This window comes from Gadus morhua, chromosome 2, assembly GCF_902167405.1.
Source record: "Gadus morhua chromosome 2, gadMor3.0, whole genome shotgun sequence".
Classification (NCBI taxonomy): Eukaryota; Metazoa; Chordata; class Actinopteri; order Gadiformes; family Gadidae; genus Gadus; species Gadus morhua.
This window is the reverse complement of record NC_044049.1, coordinates 18,143,431-18,165,645: the sequence shown is the minus strand read 5'-3', so window position 1 is coordinate 18,165,645 and position 22,215 is coordinate 18,143,431. Positions and strand designations below refer to the sequence as shown.

The 22,215-nt window shown below is 42.9% G+C and overlaps 2 protein-coding genes across 3 annotated transcripts in view; one reads left to right on the top strand and one right to left on the bottom strand.

Annotated features, from left to right (window-relative positions):
- The window catches only part of LOC115560283 (alpha-2,8-sialyltransferase 8F), an 83,356-nt gene that overhangs the window by 33,613 nt on the left and 27,528 nt on the right, over positions 1-22,215 (bottom strand). The gene's annotated exons all lie outside the window — the stretch shown is intronic.
- LOC115560294 (uncharacterized) lies at positions 12,453-14,227 on the top strand. The gene is made up of 2 exons (XM_030379669.1): positions 12,453-12,636; positions 13,472-14,227. Exons 1-2 carry the CDS (start codon positions 12,492-12,494, stop codon positions 14,137-14,139), a joined length of 813 nt encoding a protein of 270 aa, XP_030235529.1. The 5' UTR covers positions 12,453-12,491; the 3' UTR covers positions 14,140-14,227.

Sequence of the window (22,215 nt, the reverse complement as noted above, 5' to 3'; positions counted from 1 at the left end):
ATAGACCTAAACAGATTGCAGAAACTAGCGCGTAAAGTAGGACTTTCCGTTAACCAAGACTGTACAGGATTGTTTCCCAAACTGCCCACAGATAACGGACTAGACGACACCGAACTCGCCGCAATAGCAATCGCAACCCGAAAATCCAAAGAATCGAATCAACTCGGTGCTTCAGGTACAGCGTCTAGCGCTGCACCAACAATACCCATTACAACCTCCTCACAGTCGTGTCAAATTGACCAATGCCCGAAAATAACAATAGGCGACACCGCGATATTGAAACCTTGGTCACCAAGTGAAGCACAATCAATGGCCAAAGATGCTCCAGATCCCCTTCGCGCGCCAACACCTTTTTTACATTGGTTGAATCAAATGTGTACAATTTACAGTCCATTACCAGGAGACGTGTTAATCATTCTAAAATTGGCATACGGTTCAAAATGGCAGTTAGTTCGAGAATTGTTTCATGTCCCTCAAAGAGCCGAATGGGGATCAGAAGAAAGGGGAAACAACATCTCCCTAGACATTTGGTTGGACACAGTCTGTGAAAGAGTGGTAAAAGCCGAAGCATCAAGTCAAGCTGACTTTTCCATTGTTACTCAGACCATACAGAAACCAGATGAAGCCCCCGTAGAATTTTCTCAACGTTTTAGACACATGGGAGGAAAGCGCTGGAATAACAATGGACTCAAATATGATGTTTACTGTACAAACGTTTATAAACTGCCTTAACCCACAAACTCGCTCTCTTCTCATTCTAACTGATTTGCAATGTCAGGAAAAAACAGTAACTCAACTAACCACACAATTGGCTAATATGGAACGCTTAGGCATGTTTAAAGATAAAAAGAAAACTAACCAAAGTAACCATAAAGCAGGAATGTTTCTACAGCACAACTACAAAGAACGGAACAAAAGACAGTTCCAAAAACAGACCCAGGAGCACAGAGAACGTACTAATGAGAACGACCGAGACCAACACGATTTTAACTCGAAAGAAAGTCACGTTAAAGATTTTAATAAAACAGAAAACCATATCCACAGCGACTGGTATGGAAAGGACACACGTGACGAACCCCCCAGATGCTATTACTGCGAAAAGATTGGTCATCGGGAGAGATATTGCAGAAAGAAACACAGCGACGAGGCCAAACCGTCGGCCCCGCCCATGGAATCAGTCCGCGCCCCCCGCACCATGAAGAACCCGCTCCAACGCCCAGGTGAGTATAATCATTACTAGGACCCCTTGGAGAAGGAAACAACGATCCAGGCAACGCTTCTTCAACTGTCTTCCACCCCCACCGAAAATCCAAAATGCTCCGTGCAGGTAGGAAAAAAACATTTTGAATTACTTGTCGATTCTGGTGCTACAGTATCAGCTATTAACAAAACTGGTATTTTACAAGAAAGTAACCAAACTTTGAGAACGGTTGGTATTGCTGGCATTGCGATGAGTGAAACAATATCAAAGCCGGTTCCTACTATTGTATCACATGTCCCGTTGGAACAGAAGTTTTAATCTCTCCTCTCCTGTTAATTTAATGGGACGAGATATTATGTGTAAACTAAATGCAGTAATCTTTTGCACTCCGGATGGTTTGTTTATGCGAATACCCGATGATAAGTTGATTCAGGCTTCCCAATTGTTAACGCATACCGAAGTAACTACTGCTTACTTGTGGAGATTGTTAGGAAAAGCTAGTGTTGATATCTGCAATATCGAAAACATTCAAAGTTTGTCTAAAACGTCCCCATCTCTCGCCGTTGGTCTAACGCAAATGTTGCCTTATGAAACCTTTCATTGTAACGCTACATTGTTTAACGACGTCGTACCAATAGAATATCAACAGAAGACGTGCTTGTTTCTAAATCACACTGATGCATTTAATCCTATCACGCAACTATACATTGGTCCGGCCGGTTGTGCTGCAGTTGTGTCTCTCACAAAAGACCAATTTTCTCTCCTTCACGACGATACAGTACCACACATCATACTATTTCACCAACACATACACCCGAAGAATTAGAAAACATGATTAAAACCCTACACAACACAAAACCCATTAGTTCATCAGCGACCTCTACAGGTATACTGCACACACTACAGTCTGACGGTTGGAGACTAGATTTGAAATCCCCGTTGTTTGCGAATTCGAGTTGTACATTCGAAAAACACTCTCCAGCACCGTCTCCTGATTACAGTCCACCCAGTTTATCCCAGGTACCATCTAAACTATGGGCCATGCATAAAAATCATGCAGGATTTGTTACCTCTTCACCACCTCTTAAAGTTACATTAAAGTCAGATGCTACTTTGCCTTGTATTCAACAGTATCATTTGTCCCCCAAAGCATTAGATGGGATTCAGCGAGTAATAACTTTAACTTAACTTATAACTTTTTTATCTCAAGGTATTCTAAAGGAAACTACTAGTCCTTGTAACACACCCATATTGCCCCTTTCGAAGCCAGGGAGACCAGATTAATGGAGATTTGTACAAGATTTGAGAGCAGTTAACAATTGCGTTGTTCCTATCACACCCATAGTACCAGACACACATACTATACAATACTGTCATCAATCCCTTCAGATTCCACACATTACACAGTAATGGATCTGTGCTCAGAGTTTTTCTCTATTCCAGTCCATCCAGACAGCCAGTACTTGTTTGCATTTACATACAAAAGGAAACAATACACATGGACCAGAATGCCACAAGGATACACTGAGAGCCCTACTATTTATGCTGCAGCAGTAAATCGTGATCTAGCTGACTTGCATTTGCTTGGTAACAGCACCCTCATCCAATACGCAGATGATCTACTTCAAGCTTCCCCTTCCAAAGATGTTTGCATTAAGGACACTCTTCTCTTACTCACACATCTAGCAAACAAAGGACACCGTGCAAGCCTCTCCAAAATGCAGTCAAGAACATGTACAGTATTTAGGTCATGTACTTCATAACGGCACTCTGCAACTTTCTCCAGGTAGAATAACGACTCTGCTCTCAACTACACGCCCACAGACTAAGAAACAAATTATGTCTTTCCTCGGCATGGCTAATTTCTGCAGACAATGCATTTTTGAATATAGAGCAATGGAAGCTGTGTTGAGAAAGGCTACTTTAAACGACAAGCCAGTTCACATTGTGTGGTCAGAAGAAATAAATATTGCATTTGAATCTCTAAGAAAAGCTTTAAGTACTGCCCCAGCTTTAGGATTGCCTGATTACTCATTACCATTTCACCTATTTGTCTCTGAATGCAACGGTCATGCTAATGGTATTCTGTCCCAGCAACACTGCTCAGGTAAACGCCCAGTAGCATACTACTCCACCTTTTTACCACCAGTTGTTCTTGGCATGCCAGGTTGTCTCCGGTCTGTAGCGGCTGCTGCAGTTATGGTTGAAAAGTCTTCACCAATTGTTTTAGATCATGATTGCACAATATATGTTCCAACTGCAGTTCAATTATTACTTAATTCCGCAGCAACACAACATTTCACTAATGCACGAAGAACAGGTTATGAAGTAATACTATTAAGCAAACCAAATCTACATTTGAAACGCTCCCCCCCTGTAAACCCAGCAACACTAATGTTTGACTATTACGAAAATGACGCATATGAACATCCTTGTGTTGAAACTGTAGAACAATACACCTCACCACGACCAGATTTGAAACAAACGCCATTAGATATTTGCGATCTAATCTTGTATACTGATGGCTCTTCCTCCAGACTGACAGACACTGATTATAGATCAGGATATGCTGTTGTAACTGATTTTGACATTGTAGAATCAGCGTCACTCCCTCTGGGTACGTCAGCTCAATTGGCTGAGCTGTATGCATTAACTAGAGCTTGTGTTTTGAGGAAGATCTGCTACTATTTAAACCGACTCTAAAATATGCTTTCGGCGTAGTCCATGATTTTGGAATGCTGTGGAAACATAGAGGATTCATTACCACCTCTGGTAAACCTATTCAACACTGTGCTATGGTAAAACATTTACTAGAATCTATAATGTGCCCATCCGAATTGTCTGTTGTAAAATGTGAAGCGCACACAGGTGGATCTGATTCAGTTTCCCAGGGTAATGCATGAGCAGATTTCGCTGCTAAACAAGCTGCATTGAACCACTCCATCATGGTCCTACAAGGTCCCAAAACAGTGCAATCTAACTTGTTACCAGTCCCCTCACTTAATGATGTCACTATACTACAAAATAGTGCTGATGGTTGTGAAAAGGCAGTCTGGTCCAAGAATGGTTGTACACCCTCTGAGTCAGGCTTGTGGCTCCACCCTGATGGTAGGATAGTGGCCCCTCGATCCCTTCTCCACTCTCTGTGCCGGCTGGCACACACACCTTCGCATGTAGGGAAAGGGGGGAGGAACCATGTCATTCAATCACAATGGTTTGCACCAGGACATACCACTGCAACTGAGCAATATTGCAATCGATGCTTAATATGTGCTCAACATGCAAGAGGTCACATTAAACTGGCAAAACATGATCACCTACCTCCTCCATCAGGCCCTTTTGTAAATATGCAAATAGATTTGGTTCACATGCCTCCAAAACAAGTATATGTTGGTATGCGTAGACATGTTTTCAAAGTGGGTAGAAGTATTCCCCACAAGAAAAGATGATATGTCTACTGTTGTAAAATGTTTAATGAGAGATGTGATTCCCCGATTTGGCCTACCCCAAAGCATAAATAGTGACAGGGGAACTCATTTCACTGGCCAAATTGTAAAAAAGATGTGTCAAACACTAGAAATAAATTGGCAGCTACATGTTCCTTACCATCCTCAATCATCAGGACAAGTAGAAAGGATGAATGGCACCATTAAATCCAAGTTAGGAAAAACTGTTGATGACACTGGCCTGGCCTGGCCAGATGCACTTCCCTTGGTATTATATACCATAAGAAGTACCCCATGCAGAACAACAGGACTGTCACCCCATGAGGTACTCATGGGCAGAGTTATGTCCACAGGAGTTAGCCCACCTCCAACAACTAGCAGAGCAGCTCTAGTATGGACAGATGAAGCTATCACTGACTACTACACCATAGCTCTAGCTAAAGTGATAAGACAACATCATTTGAAAGTCAGTATAAGCCTCCCAATACCATCTGAGAGCCCTACCCATGGCTTTCATCCTGGTGATATGATCATGTTAAAGTCACTTAACCCAAATTTTCTCCTCCCCAGATGGCAAGGACCAATCCAGGTGTTACTGACCACGAGGACTGCAGTCAAACTCCAAGGAAAACCAGAATGGATCCATGCAAGCCGAAGCCGCCCAGGACCTCCGGAAGAGGAAAGCACCAACGCCTCGGATGGACCACCTCTACCGTGATCTGCATAATACTCCTGATGAGCCCAGCAGACCAATGCAACGCAACCACATCATCACACAACCAGTTTGCAAGCCTACTTGCTGCAGCTCAAACCCACTTCAACACCACCAAGGTCTGTGGAATCAGACCCCACTCTGTGTCCTCAGGATTACCCTTGATGGCCGTAGCGCTATCCCCATGTGCTATGGCAGCCGCTTTCTTCTCCTACTACAAATCAGAATGGGCCCGTTACTCCAATGAAGAGTTACCAAATGGAAAATGAGTGACCTAACATGCTAAACATAATTTTTACTATTGTACATTTGTATGGCCTTATTAAAGATTGACACATAGTTAATCTTAAGCTCTCTATTTACAAGTTTTACTAATGTACATATTTATTGCTTTATTGTTTATTTTGACAAATTTCTTTGAATTTCATTTTATTACTTTATTAATGATTGCTTTACTAATTTCTTTGAATTTTACTAATTTCTTTGAATTTCATTTTATTATTTTATTAATGATTACTTTTACTAATTTCTTTGAATTTAATTTTTTTTACTTTATTAATGATTACATTTACTTTTACTAATTTCTTTGAATTTACAATTTTACTAATGTACATATTGATTACTTTATTAATGATTGATTTTTACTAATTTCTTTGAATTTTTTGTTCCTATTATTCTGTGTTTTAACTTGTTTTACCATCATTTGTAATCCTGTGACATAATATATCACCTGTAATAAGTGTTGATCTTATGATCAAAAAGGGAGGAACTGTCGTGGAAATATCAATCATAACTATAAATATACAATCATATACAAATAACCTTGTTTATATAATTATTATGCACATTAGAAGGAACTGTATACATTCTCCCTGTACCTTAAAACACATCCCTTCCCCTCTTTTAACTGAGAGAGGTTAAGGTAATTCGGATTTGAGTTCCCACTGGAGCCAGTCAGTCTGGTATTGAGACCAGGCCAATCGACTGACTTCTTTGTTGTGTAAACTTGTTTACAGCCATGTCTTACAGACCTGCAGACATGTCCAATATCCACCTATTGTATTACAAATTTACTTGGCCTAAGGTCACTCCCACTCCCTACCCACAATGAAAACGTTTCCCTATAAGAATCTTGTTCATCTATTGTCTCACTGAATGTATCCTTGGTAACTTTGCTGCCAGTACTTTTCCCATGATCATGCTTAAGATTAAATCAAATATTTCGCTGTCCGACGTGTCCGCGAGAGAAGTTTCTCTTCATCAAAACCTCATGAAAAATTATTCCAATGCACTTCTAGTAGAAAAGGATCATCTTAGTGATTGCTCAAAATTCCTGAAGGAGTTTACGTATGCTGTTATCAGATGAAATAAAAGCTGACCAGCAGTATTGGAGTGAGCCAAATCTTACATTGTATGATAACTCTTTGACCAAACTGGAGCAGTGGATAATAGAAGCAAGACGGCACGCCATGGTCTCTAACGAACAGGCTGCTACTGAACAGGTGACTCAAAAGGATGGCGGGACGACACAGCAAGGTGAGTCTGCCACCGAAGATGTGGATCCAGACGAGTTCAGTCACAGCGCGAAGTGTACGCAGTAGGCACTCAAATGTATCCAAAGCATCATCTCATGCATCGTCTGCGTAGAAAAGAGGAAGTTAACCGTGCAGCCCTACTCGCAAGCGCAGTCGCACTTAAGAAGAAACAGGCACTGCAGTTGGAAGGGGCTCAACTGGAAGCACAGCTGAAAGTCGAGAACATTCAGTTGAAGACTCAAATTGAGGAGCTAGACGTTGAAACTGGGTTAGTTCTGGAAGAATACGATAACACAGATAACATGGACGACGACGGAATGAATGCCTACCTCGACAAGAAAATGCCTACAGCAGCAACCATCGAACATCATGCTCCAGATGTCAAACTAAAATTGACAAGCAGTTTTAGAGTTATCCAAGACAACAGTGCTTCTCACAGGCCAACTAGACACAGGTCTTATGTTCAAGTAAAGAAGGAAAACAACAATAACACAAGTACCAGTTCCGATGGAAAGCAAGTTGAACTCGGCAAAGTGATACTGAACCAGAGGGATATCACAATGATGTTAGTCACACAGCAGAGACTAGCCAACCCATCTAAACGAGAAGTCCCTGAATTCAGTGGCGATCCTTTCGAGTTCCTGCCATTCCTGAAGGCCTTTGAGCACATCATCCACAGTAGTACAGACAACGATGAAGACCGCTTGTACTATCTAGAGCAATTCACCAGCGGTGAACCAAGAGAACTCGTGAGAAGTTGCCAACAAATGAGCGCACAACAAGGCTTCAATGAAGCAAGAAAATAGCTGCGGCCTACGTGGACAAGGCTGTCAAATGACCTCAAATCAAAACAGAAGATGACAAGTCACTTCACAGCTTCTCCATCTATCTCACCGAATGTTACAATTTCATGCAAGACATGGAGTACCTCGAGGCGATGAACAGCCCGAGCAACCTTTGGCTTGTCGTGTCAAAGTTGCCCTTCAGACTTCGTGAAAGATGGAGAGTTATAGCTTTCGACATACAAGAAAGGGAAGGAAGAGGAGCATTGTTCTCTGACCTCGTGACGTACATCAACAGACGAGCTAAGACAGCTTCAGACCCACTGTTCGGTGATGTCAGAGTCTTCCGAAGGGAAAGAAAAAAAGTCAAGCACTAGATTTGCCAAGGGAGGCGGACCAAGAAGAACTACTGGCTGTGCCACAAGTGTTAGGTCAGATGAAGGGGATGCCTCAGAACTTAGAAAGAACAAGCAGACAAGCAACGCGCTTCAAGAGCCATGCCTATACTGCAACAAAAGACACAACCTGAGCACATGTTACAAAATCAGAAGTCTAGCAAACAAAGAGAGACTCGAGTTCCTTAAAGGTAAAGGACTTTGTTTCGGGTGTCTGACCCAAGGGCACATGGGAAAAGACTTTAAAAAGAGAGCCACATGTGAAATCTGCAGCAAGAAAAACCCAAGCCTGCTTCGAAGCAAAACTGACGAGAACACCGACCAAGAGAACGCCAAGCCTGGGAAAGGTCAAAGCTCTACCAGCGGACACTCAACTCCACAAGAAGATGCATCAGCCAAGAGTGAAGTCACGGCAATCACCGGGGTCGGAGGCAATGACTGCATCCTGTCTATCATGCCCGTGTGCATCAAATCCAAGAGGAGTTACACGACAATAGAGACGTACGCGTTCATGGACTCTTACAACTTCAAGGAAGTTGTAAGAAGACTCAAGTGCTCCTCCGTACTATGTGCCAGGAGATGCCCGTGTCCTGCTACGTGCTTTCAGATCTAGAAGTGTGCGGTCTGACAGAGAACAAGTATATAAGCCTGCCAGATGTCTACACCCACACAGACATACCTGTAACGAAAGACAATGTTCCTGTTGAGATGGACTTGGAAAGATGGCCATATCTGCGGAAAGAAGTACAGCTACCACAGATCGACGCAGATGTTGAGATACTGATCGGAGTGAACGCTCACTCTGCAATGGAGCTATAGAAGATAATCCACAGCCAAGACTACGGGCCTTATGCAGTAAAGACGACCCTCGGTTGGGTAGTTAATGGCCCTCTCAAGAAAGGTGACGATCACCACAAGTAAAGCCACCACAGTCAAAGTGCTTCAGTCAACAGACTCTCAGTCAGCGGCATGGACAGCTTGCTGCTTCAGCAATACAATTATGACTTTCCGGAGCAAGCCTGCGAAGAGAAGTCATAAATGTTGCGAGAGGACGTTCAGTTCCTGAAATCTGTGACTGAGACAATCAAGAAAGTCAATGGGCACTACAGCTGGATGCCTCTCAGGAACAAAAATGGGGTGATGCCAAACCACAAATGTGTTACAGAGCAACGGGCATCAAACTTGAAAAGGAAACTAAAGACCTTCATGTCAGACCTGCTGAACAAAGGCTATGCAGTGGAAGTTCCTGAAGACGAGCACAACCGCAACGACGGCAGAGTATGGTACATCCCCCATCATGGCGTGACCCATCCACAAAAGGGAAAGCTGCGGGTTGTTTTCGATTGTGCTGCTTCGTTTCAAGGGAAGTCACTGAACGAGGAACTGTTACAGGGTCCGGACCTCACTAATGGTCTGGTTGGAGTTCTGACGAAGTTTCGTCACGAACACATCGCAATCATCTCCGACATTGACGCGATGTACCATCAAGCAAGAGACTCTGATGAGGACACCAATCTTCTACGATTCTTCTGGTGGCCACAGGGAGAACTGAGTCAGCCTCTGCGTGAGTACAAGATGGTGGTCCACTTGTTTGGGGCCAAGTCGAGCCCGAGCTGAGCCAACTACGCTTTAAGACGGACTGCAGAGGATGGAAAAGACAGGTCACCCCCTGAAGCAGTAACAACAGTCCTAGAGCACGTCGACGACTGGCTGGTCTCAACGTCCGACGAGAAGAAAGCTATTACCTTGACCAAGTACCTCATTGCACTGTGTGAGAGTGGAGGATCCCGCCTGACCAAGTGGTCAAGTAACAGCCGCAAAGTGCTGTCATCACTTCCCGAACAAGAGAGAGCAAAGGAGATCAAGAATCTAGACAGGGATGAACTACCCATGGAAAGGGCCCTTGGAGTGGACTGGTGGTTAGAATGAGATTCCTTCAAGTTCCATATTCACGTGAAAAGCATGCCCATCACCAGACGAGGTATCCTCTCGGTCGTAAGCTCAGTATATGACCCCCTTGGATTCCTGTCTTCGTTCATTCTTCTCGCGAAGACCATCGTCCAGAGTCTCTGTGGAATGAAACTTACCTGGGATGAAGAGATTCCAGAAGATGTGGCAAACAGATGGTTCGCCTGGCTTTCTGATCTGAGCCAGTTCGCTAGCTTTTCTGTCAGGAGGTGCATCAAGCCAGAGGGATTTGGTCCAGTAAAGTCAGCACAATTGCATAATTTCTCCGACCCTAGCGAGAAGGGCTACGGCGTCCTCACTTACCTCCGCCTCCATTTTTCTACCGTCGTTTCAACATAGTAAACATGCGTAGACCTCGTTCTTTCTGTCAGAGAGTGGTTAAGTGACTGAGTATGTTTAGAGATATTTACTGATCACAACAAGGGAGCTTTAGCAACTACATTCACTTTGTACATTTATCTTTATTTTGGAAAAGTTGTTTGGAATTCATATCTCGTATTTCCCGGTCTTATACAAAATGGACAAAATCAAGCCAGGATGCATAGGTGAATGTATATGTATAACCGTTGGTCATTAATTTACATTAGTTTTATTTACATTGAGCATTTTTTTTATAACTTATTATTACGGTATACTTGGAAACGGAAGGGCGGTACCAAAATGTTTGCGCTGCAGCCCATACTCCTATGGTTGGGGGGCATTTCCGCTTCCTCTCCAGACGGATTTCGAAGACCGAACAAGAGCAGTGCCGCTTCAGTCCTTGTAACACATGTATACCTGCTTTTCAGGCTTGTACTCCGTGAAACTCACACAAATAACGATTTTCATGAATCTGAACATTTTAGAACAGTCGATAAACTTTGTGTCGAGTTTGATGTCTGTAATATCGAGTTATTAACTTTTGAAAACTCCTTTGTTGGTTTCGCGCCAAACGGCATTAGCGTAAAATGGCAGTTGGCCCGTTCGCATAGTATATTATTGTGGAAACACACACACTGTAGAGTATGTTTAAGTTTACTTTGGCCCTGAACACCTAACGTACATGTTTAAGAATGTATTTAATCTGATTAAGAGTTAGATGATATGATATGATATTGATAGGATATTTTAGAGTAGGCTATAAGAAAAGTGTTGATATGATGTTTTATAATTAAATGTTTAGTCGGTCTGTTAGGCAGGCAAATCCATTGTAGTTCCGACTGTGGTGTAATGTTAATTCCCTAGGTGCTGTTTATTGTCTTGTTATGGTTTATTGTGGTTTAAAGCCAAAATATGTTATTTATATTATAGGAACAGAACAGTATTTAATTGCACTGTGAGATAGCTCAAAACAACCAGCGAATAAGCTGAAACAGGAACTTTAACTTTAATGTGGATTTTGATAAAAAGGAGTTCTGTATTGATTTTAAGGTGAACTAAGAGTGGAGAGAAACGGTACATGTGAGCCTCACTTTTTATTGCACTTTAATTGCAATTTAACAGGCACTTTAACGAGGGAAGAGTTTATATTTATTTATTTATTATTTTATTTATTTATGTGTTACTCATGATAATTGTGAAATAAAGAGACGGATTTCGAAGACCAAACAAGAGCAGTGCCGCTTCAGTCCTTGTAACACATGTATACCTGCTTTTCAGGGAGTCCGGTCTCAACACTCTATTTGTTACCCCCGTCCTGGCCACTTGGGACCGGTAACAAACTGTGGGGGCTCGTCCGGGATCTCTCCTCTTCACATGCATCAGAGGGGCAGATCCAGTGATACCAGAACCGACATCAAGAAGACGAACGCGAGACGACGACGTGACTGTAGACCAGGAGTCAACCTGTGGGTGTCCAGAGAGGGAGAAGAAGGATCTTCACCTTGCCAGGGAGCCGCACAACTGAACCGGGGTCCACGGGGCGTGCGTCATCAGAGAAGCTACGCCATATTCATACAGACACACACAAACATACACCGTAGTGACATTCTATACCACCGAAGAAACGCACCATGGGAACGACACGGAAAGAGCTGGTGTGGAACATCAAACGAGGTTTGTTCAAACTCTCCAGCAATGACCTACACACTGTTGCTAGAGGCCTGTCAACAGAAGCTCATGAAGTCAGCCAATTGAAAGGAGATGAAGAAGGCTGCATAGACTATGAATAGTTAATAATAGCCACTCCCTGGGCATGTTTATGAAAATAGGAACTTCCGGTTGGGGGGAAGGGGGTGGTGGGGGTGTTTATGACGGCACTTCCGGTTGGTGTTGTTATGTCATGTATAATGTCTGTGTTGCGCCTGTAGGGGTCGCAGGGTGCTGGGATCTGTAAGGGCATAGTGTGTGCACTTAGGGGGCATGTGAGCTTGTATTGTGGGTGTGTACCTCAAATAGTTTAAAAAGGGGTGAGACGCCTGCTGTAGGGTCATAGCATTCAACAGATTGTCGTCAGTGTTCTTTTCGTTCAAACATGGACTGCTCATCAGAAGATACCCAAGGATCAAACAGCGCTAACTGGATGTATAGGGACCCTCGCACCCTGTCGCCCCTGTCTTCTCCCGCCAAGGACTACTCGGCATCGAGCATTGTGGACGGTGAAAGCCAGTTGTCTGAGGGTATGTCCGGCTTTAGTACACCTGTGTCTAACTATGTCAATAGGTGTGGTGATGAGGCACTGCTAAATGCTCCGCTCAAAAAGACGAGGCCTGTTCCAGGCTTGAGAGACCGGACTGCTGGGGATTCATTCACACACGTTGGCGAATACGGCTTGGAGTACGTAATATCACGGGTCGATGGATGGATCATTTTGAAAGTTAAAGATTGTGCTACAGAGTGGCGGTTGAACGTTCATGAGTGGAATTTTTTCTTTGACATATTATGCCCCATGCTAGACGGTGTCAGGGGCACTTGGCATGTAGGAACCCATGTATTCCAATGGACTTTTCAGCATGAATCGAGGCTTCATCGCACGGATGCAAACCATCATACAAAGAGACCCCAGGAGTTCATTTTTTTCAGACGCAGTGTTGATACAGACGAGCTACCACAGTGCTATGATATGCATTGCATCGGTAGCTCTCCTCTACGCAACAGTGGTTAAAAGCTGCTGATTATTTTGATCATGTCTTTTTCATACAGTGGGCTGATTTGTCAACCCTACGTGGAATTTTTGCAGAGATTGATTCATTGGTTAAGACGAATGAAGAGCCAGGGCGCACATCTGATGAATACAGAATGCGCCTGTTTGAGCCGACTGAAGCTGATGAGGGGGTATATGGTGTGTTTGAGTATGTTTAGGGCTATGTTAGCATTAGAAAATGTCTTAGAGGTATAAGAAAGTGGGCTACATGATAGTATTACTAAGTGTGTTTTGATAGGTTGTGTATAATATGTGCGTTGTGTTTTGTTTTTTGTTCATACTCTAATGGTATATTCTGATACGCTATGCAGCACAGGACAATGATGAACATGTACAAAGTGGGGGCGTGGCTATGGAGGCTGGTGATTTAAAGGCCGTACAACCTGTACACCACTGGCTTCAGGAGTATGCTGTCTATCTGGCCGGATTTAATCTGTCCTTCCTACACATCGGAGAGGACAGTGAGCTGGAGGTGGACACTGCTATGAGAGATGACGGATGGCCTGTATCAACACAGATCCGTTTAAACCCTGCGGCGCTGGGTGTTCTGCGATTTACCACTGGTATCTGCGTGGAAGCCATCATCACACATCAGAAGCAAGCGGACTGCTGGGGGTGCCAAAGTGATTGCCCAAGTCAACGACGCCATTGCTGCATGCAAGGATCGACACATCATCACTATGAATCCCATTACGATACCATATGTGATATATTGGATAGACCCCCATTCCTGCTACTTTTAGAAACTGTTTTAAAGAAGACTATAGGGTTGACTGTGTCCCCAGGAAAAATCTATGGTGTGGTCGATTCTTTTCTATGTGATTTATTGGGCAACACCTATGATACCGAAAAACTGGATTTAATAACCAGCGAAGGTGTGCCCGATGAACAGCTGCTTTTGATATATGAAGCCACACAAATGTGGCGTAATACATTGTCATTCGGTAATACAAGGCCTGGTGTCAAGCGTCGTTTATAATGGGGGTGTTGTTTTCTTATGCATATGATGCGGATAGCAAGTATGTATCAGATAGACTAGCCGTTTTGATGTATGCTGCCATAGAAAATGATACGTATGTCCAACATAATGCTTATATCAAATGTATTTATAAGGATTGGAATGATTTGGTCATGAAATTCTTGTATGATAAACCTACTGATCAAATGATAGCTGAAATATTTACCCATTTCCCCGATGGGGACTGTTTTACCGTCGGACATGTCATGTGCATATGTGCTTTTGTATCGGATGTCTTGAAGTTGAATAATCCCTCAAACGCAGAGGGTATTAGAACTGCTCGCATGATGTCTTGTAAAATGGTGCAGAGAAATAAAACTGCCTGTAAAATATATCTGCGCATTGTATCGAGGGGCCAGACATTTTAAATAAAAGGATGGATAACTCTGATCGGTGTTTCAGTATTCATTTTTTGTTGCAGTCATACGACATGGATAAACTGATGCATAAGACTTATTATGACCCCGCTGGACCAGGGGGTTACGGAGGTATCAATAAGCTACGAACAGCCCTCGGGCATAGTGAGGGTGCAGTACCTCCTCTAAAATATATCAAGAAATGGCTGCTGAAGCAGGATCCCTACACTCTGCATGTACCTGCACCGATACATTTCCGCAGAAATAGAGTATTGGTTAGTGGGGTAGATAGACAGTTCCAGGCTGATTTAGTGGATATGTCAGAGTACGCACCCGAAAATGATGGTGTGCATTTTCTGTTGACGTGCATCGATGTATTCTCAAAACATGCATGGGTTCGTCCATTACCGTCCAAGAGGGCTGTGGACGTCGCTAAAGCTTTTGGTGATATTCTCAGCGAAGGGCGTATCCCCGATAAATTGCAGACTGACGCTGGTAAAGAATTTTATAACAAGATCTTTCAGCGTTTGATGGAGCGGCACAACGTCAAACATTTCTCTACATCTAACGAGACCAAGGCCAGCATAGTGGAGCGCTTCAACAGGACTCTGAAAACCCGCATGTGGAGATATTTAACAGCTGCCAACTCCAAACGATATGTGGATAAACTACAGGATATGGTCCATGCTTATAACCATTCATACCATAGATCGATAAAAATGACCCCGGTCAGTGTTGATAAAAATAATGAGAAAACTGTGTTTAATACGCTATACAAAACCACTCAAGAGCCGTTGGTGGTGTTTAGATATGATGTTGGTGACACGGTTAGAATTTCAAAAGCCAGAGCTACATTTCGAAAAGGATATGAGCAGACATTCACAGATGAATATTTTGTAATTAATATCACAACGCATAGCGAGGTATCCTCCAGTCTACAAGCTGCATGACTATGCAGACGCCCCCGTCCAGTGAACATTTTATGAAAAAGAGCTACAAAAAGTTAGTGTCTAAAAACAAAGTGTATAAAATAGAAAAGATTATAGATAGAAAAAGGGCGGGGTCTAAGAATCTATTATATGCCAAATGGCTGGGATGGCCGGATGCCTTCAATTCATGGGTTTCTGAAAAGACACTAGTCGACGCGTAAAGAGACATACAACCCAGTATAGCCAGAGTGTACTATGGATAAGGAGGTGTCTGGGGGTTTCTATGTGACTCTGGCGAGTAATGCTTCGCTAGGGATCTACCCACAAAATAAGATATGGAATTTTAGAACTAAATTAGCAAAATCTATACACACCAAGCAGCCCTATGAAGTAGGCCTAATTGAAGCTCAGTACCCATGCAGCTGGCATAGTTTTCCTACCGAGGACGCTACTATGACCGTTTTCGATGGCAAAACGGGTCGTAGGACATCATGTCTATTAGTTGGTGGGCTTTATGAGAGTATCGGATCGTTATTACTACAAATCAACAAGACTTGGGCCAAATATGATCCTGGCGGTAGAGTTATACTACATCATGAAGGTATTAGAAACCGCATATATGTAGAAGGAGACTATCACCTATCGCTCGTCTTTAGAGGAAAACTGGCTGCCATGCTGGGGTTCGATGCAGGGGTCAAGCTACCAGCCCATAAAACATATGCAACATACGCCCCCCATCCCACCGATATTCACGGGGGGTGTTACAACATGTTCATATATAGCGACATTGTCGACCATCAGTTGGTCGGAGATAGTTATGTCCCTCTGCTAAGGAGTATTAATATAACCGACACCAGCAAGAGACACTGCATTCACATGTTCGAAAAGCCGCATTACGTACACGTAGCCCGAGACCCTCTTGGAGATATTGAAATTGATCTAAAGTCTGACCAGAATACAAATATAAAATTCACATATGGTAAAGTGATACTCAAGCTGCATTTTAGACCTGTAAAACAGTAGAATTCATAGCTCTATCTAGGGATGAGGGGGTATAGACCGCCTTACGACGAGAACAAATATGTTCAGTATTATTTAAACCAAGCAGGGAGTGGGCTACCTGGCTATGAGGGTAGCAGCACACAATATGGAGCCGGCATCGGAGGGATGTTCCGCAGCCTCTTTAGAATGGCTATTCCGTTATTTAGGCGAGGGGTTAGCATAGCAAAGCCTCATCTGAAGACTGCTGCTAAACATATTATAGGCGACGTTATGACCAACATAGCCCATGCTGTATCTACGCCCAAACAGCAGGGGTCAGGCATGAGGGGAAAAGCCAGAAGAGCAACAAAGTATCCTCCTATAGGGGCTGGGCGTACCCGTGCACCGGCACGACGTCGTAAACAGAATAAAAGATTGGCATCTATCAAAAAGAGAGCCAAACCTAAAAGGATCAGGAAGGTGTCAAACCGTCGTTTTAGAGGGGCGGCTAACGATATATTCATCTAGTATAGCAGGGGCTGAATAACAATGGCGTTGCTACATAACATGTCAGACGAATGTATTAAGAGCGAACTGGATCTCTTCTCCCTGCCGATGACGCAGACTTCGATAGAAAAAAGTACATATATTGAAATACCCCCGCTATCGGCGCTAACAGATGGTGGACCCATAGAGTTCTTTGTATCGGCCAGTAGCGAAGACTATATAGACCTAAACAATACGTATTTACACCTGAGGATCAAGATTACTAATCCTGATGGAACAGACTTGGCTCCGGCGGCACCCGTGGGACTGATTTACTATCCAGGATGCACGTTATTCTCCCAAGTAGATATTACTCTGGGTGATAGGCTTATCACCCAGTCGTCAAACACCTATCCGTACAGAGGCATTATAGAATGCTTGCTAAACTATGGAAACGGGACATCAGACACCCAATTTGGCTGTGGTCTATTCCAGAAAGACACCAACGGTCATATGGACGATATTCTTCCTGGAGGCCTCAATCTAGGCTTAACGACTAGGAGCGAATATACGGGTCGAAGTCGTATAGTCGAACTGATATCCCCTATACACGTCGATATGTTTTTTCAGGAGAAACTGTTGATTAACGGAGTTGATCTACGCATGAGATTCATTAGAGCAAAAAATAATTTCTGTCTGATGTCCGATGGTGCTGCGGAATACCGTGTATCTATAGTGTCTGCAAATGTTTTCATTAAAAAGGTAGCGATAGCACCAGGCATCAAGCTGGCCCATGCCCGGGCGTTAAACCAAGCTAACGTCAAAAACCCCGTTGATAGGGTGTGTCTAAAGAATGTATCCATCGCTGCAGGTAGCAGAATATGCACACAGGATAATCTATTTCTAGGACAAATACCCAAGATGGTTATTATAGGTTTTGTGAATAACGAAGCATTCACAGGGAGTTACGCTAGGAATCCTTTCAGATTCCAGCATTTCGGCATTGAGTTTTTATCCCTATACTGCGACGGTCAGGCCTATCCTGCTAAACCCTTCCAGCCTGACTTTAGAAACGGACTGTACACCCGAGAATATTTTCAACTCATTCAGGCTACAGGTCGTCAGCTCAAAGATAGAGAAATAGCTATTAATCATAAGGAATTTGGAGATGGGTATGCATTATTTTGTTTCAACCTTGAGGCGGACGAGGGTTGTGGACAACATGTATCGCTAGTCCGAACAGGGAATGTGAGGCTAGAAGCACGATTCAGAGCAGCGCTGGCTACATAGGTCAATTTGATATGTTATGCAGTTTATGATTCTGTTATAGAGATATCAAATAGACAGCAGGTGTTGTTGGACTATTACTGAAAAGACGTTGCGATATGAATACTATAGAGCTGACAGCAGTGTGTCAGAAAATGGCACACAAGGCTTATTTTCTTGGTGCGTTACCGTGTAATCATCTACCCCAGGAAATTCGTCAGAGGCCTGCAATGCTGGTGATCAACACCGAACCTTCACACATGGCCGGTTCTCATTGGCTAGCTATATATATTACGGCTGAGAGCCAGGGATACTTTTTCGACTCCTACGGCAACCCTCCCTCATACTCTGAGTTTCCTGAGACCATACAGCGTTTTCTCAATCAGCACTGTATAGATGTAGTTCATTCTACACAACAGGTCCAAGATCCATCAAGTACCGCATGTGGGCAACATTGTGTTTTTTTCTTGTTTAATATGCAAAAAGGTGTATCCTATCAAAAGTTTTTGTAAATGTACGGAGATAATCTACCCCGTAATGATGAAAAGGTTTATGACTTTGTTGGCCGTGTACAACCTAGTGTCTGTAATGAACATGATATGTCATGTGTGCAGTCATGTATATGCGGATGTAACATGTAGCATGGGTTGTTTTTGGTATGATAATAAAAAATAAAACAATGATTTGATTACATTTACAGTCGTACTGTTTTTCTTTTATTTTTACGCCTATAACATATACATAAAGATACATAAGAAATTCAAAATGGTATCCACTCGGCCATAGGCATTCCAGGGGATGTAATAGATGGCATTGTCTGATTACGTTTCCTCCTTTTACCAGATGAGACAGGCATAGCTGCCGCCGCATAGTCATCCTTAGTTGAGGGCGTATACTTATACATGTCTACAGTTTGTCTGAGCTGTTTATTAGGGATAGCCGATAGCGGTATATTATTACTGGCTAAAAATTTCAGAAATACATTCCATCCCTGTGGTCTGACAGATTCGACAACATGGTATGTGGCGGTAACATTCTTTAACAGATCAAACATATGGGACCCCTTAATAGTTTCGCCTTGTAAAACGAGCTCCCCCTTGTCCGTCCATGAGACATTTTTTGATTTCTTTAAAAAGTCCAGGATATGTCTGGTGTTGCTCTTGCTTCTGACGGGTATATGTTTCATTATATCCTTATAAATATGATCGCCGATGCCATCATCGTCATCAACACCATGCTGTGCCGCCACAGGTGTATGAAATGGGCCCCCATCTGCAAGTGACAGAGTTAATTCTCCATGCTCACGCTGTCACCATGGATAGATAACGCTGCAGGACTGCGCCGTACCTGGCAGCTTTTTCATATAGGTCTGTATCGGGAGTGTTCAACACCATCGCAATGGCCTTATCCAGCTAATTTTCAGCAGTCTGTCTAACAGAATCCCTGGGTTGGGTATGCTTTAAGGCATCGAGTTTAGGGATCGACCGATACGTATTTTTTAGGGCCGATACGATACCGATATTTTTTCATCAGACTTAGCCGATACGCCGATACGCCGATACCGATATTTAGAGCCGATACTACTTTTTTTTTTTTTTTTTTTTGCTCCCTCAATCATAAAAATTACACTGATAACAAATGTTACAAGTCTCAATTAAAAAAAAGGAACATTTATTGAACTTCAATATAAAAAACTATATTTAACAAATAGTAAAAACAGGTGAGGTAGAACAAGTAAAAAAAAAAAAAAAAAAAATAAAAAAAAAAAAAAAAATCGGTGAAAATCGGCCACGTATCGGCCGATACCGATACACGTAAAAAACGCGAATATCGGCCGATAATATCGGCCGACCGATATATCGGTCGATCCCTAATCGAGTTGATGTTGAGGAACTAGATACATCTTGTGCGTATGATCCATTATAATCACCCTCCTCTTGAGAACAGGCTTGTAAACAACGGTACGGCCACAGACAGCAGGGGTAGAAGAAATCCACCAGTCTGATTGATTAGTCTTTTCTTTCTAGATATTAGTACATTTTTATTGGCGAGTATTCTGAGGTCCTTCTTTCGTTTACGCAATTTCGTATGCTGACGGGGGGTTAGTGGTATTTTGCCTTGTAAAATGTTCAAGGCTATTTCACACAGTGAGTTGATAAAGTCGGTGTTGGCTGTCCTGAGGATAGCTTTACGCTGTGCTGGAGGTGCTTTATATAGTTGCTTAAGACGCTCACGATTTCTGCTTATACGTGAGGACATGGTCTTTTGGGCTAATCACTTTACTCTCTGAGTGTATACAACATGCCGGTCCGCCAATATATCTGTTCTAAGTCTCATGTTGTCTGGGGTCATGGCTTTAAAGTCTACAAGCAGATACCCATAAGGCATGTCGGTAGCATCGTTAAAGGCTTCTAGAAAATATTTTGTCTTACACGGAAACATCTGTTTGGCTATCAGCATAATCTGATATTTGTCACGTGGGTTCTTAAACAAAACCATGTAATTGGTATTTAGACTAATTGTACGGCTGGTTTTACCCTGCATGAATAAATTCTGGACCAGATACATACAACTGAGATTACGATGGTGTACATATTTGGTAAAAACGTACTGAACCTCGAAATTATTGCATGCGTCGTTCATCAAGTCGTCAATAATGAGCAGATTTCTAGTATGGACTGGTAAGACTGTATCATCGCATAGAGATTTGGGGATCCCTTCTATAAAGCGAATGTTCCTTATTTTAAGCAGATCATCATATATGGGCTGCCAGCATGAATAAATATATACTATATTTTCAATCTTTTCTGAGAATAGCCGATCCATATTTTCAATGACTGTTTTGACAAAGTAGGTTTTGCCGCTGTTTGACGGTCCCGATACTACCATGCTGAACGGATGCTGTAGCCTAGGATCAAACGTAGCGTGTACAACAGCCATCTCTGCGGTCTGTGTGCATCCCCTCTGACGGACGGCTGCCTTGTGACCATAGAACCGTGAAACATGTGACAGTTAACATTCTTTATTAACACATGCATGATTATTAACACAGTCATTCATCATTAATGCATGACGCATATAAAAGTATATACAGATACATTATGATACATATACATTTAACATGTGAATCCTGTATATATACCCCCTAAAATACAGAATGATTCAAATAAAAATTCTTATTCCTTTGAATGGTATCTACCGTGGTGGTGATGTCGCGGGTTTGCGGTCGATTGTTGACAAAATCATCTATTAGACATTTCAATGTCTGCTGGGTGACCACTTTAGCATTTGCTGCATTTAAAGTCACCCCTTTGCATTTGACTACAGACTTGTGCTGACGTGTGTGGTAAGCATAGCTTTTAGGACCTGTTGAGACATATTCGCTAATGTAATCCTCTTGCTCGGTACCATACCGATCGCCATCATTTATCTCGTCGGTCAAGTCGCCCAGATAAGGACCTAAAGGGGGTACCCAATCACCCTCCTTAGAAACAAAACTGATGCTGTCTGTGTCACAATAGAGTATACGCTCCTGTAATTTGTCTAGAAGGTCATAGAGCATGAGCCTGGCATGGGCCGTAGTCACAGCCCCCACAATCACGTTAACATCCCGAGCCCTTTCGAGACGGGCATCTTTGTGTTTCCATTGTACAAGGGCCACCTCATCAGAAACCAAACAAAAGTGGCTAATGTGATAGCTGTCGCTGAACATGAGCTGGGTGAACCTTTCAGGTTCAGCAATTAGCTCACAAGTGGGTAGGTCTGGGCGTAGCGAAAAGCGACCCCACAGGCTGTTGAGAATCAACTTGTTGTAATTACGCATGGCTTTGTTAACGCTCATGTTGTCGTGATCCAGCTGTATGCCTTCCTTAACCAGATAGTTTTGCACATACGCCTGCTGTTTCTCCTCAGTATCCACTGTGCTGGGGTATCCTGAAGCCTCCTGTTTACGCTTGAGAAACGTTTTGACATACCCTTTAAACAGAGACTTTGACCTCTTGGGGTAGTGCCATACTTCA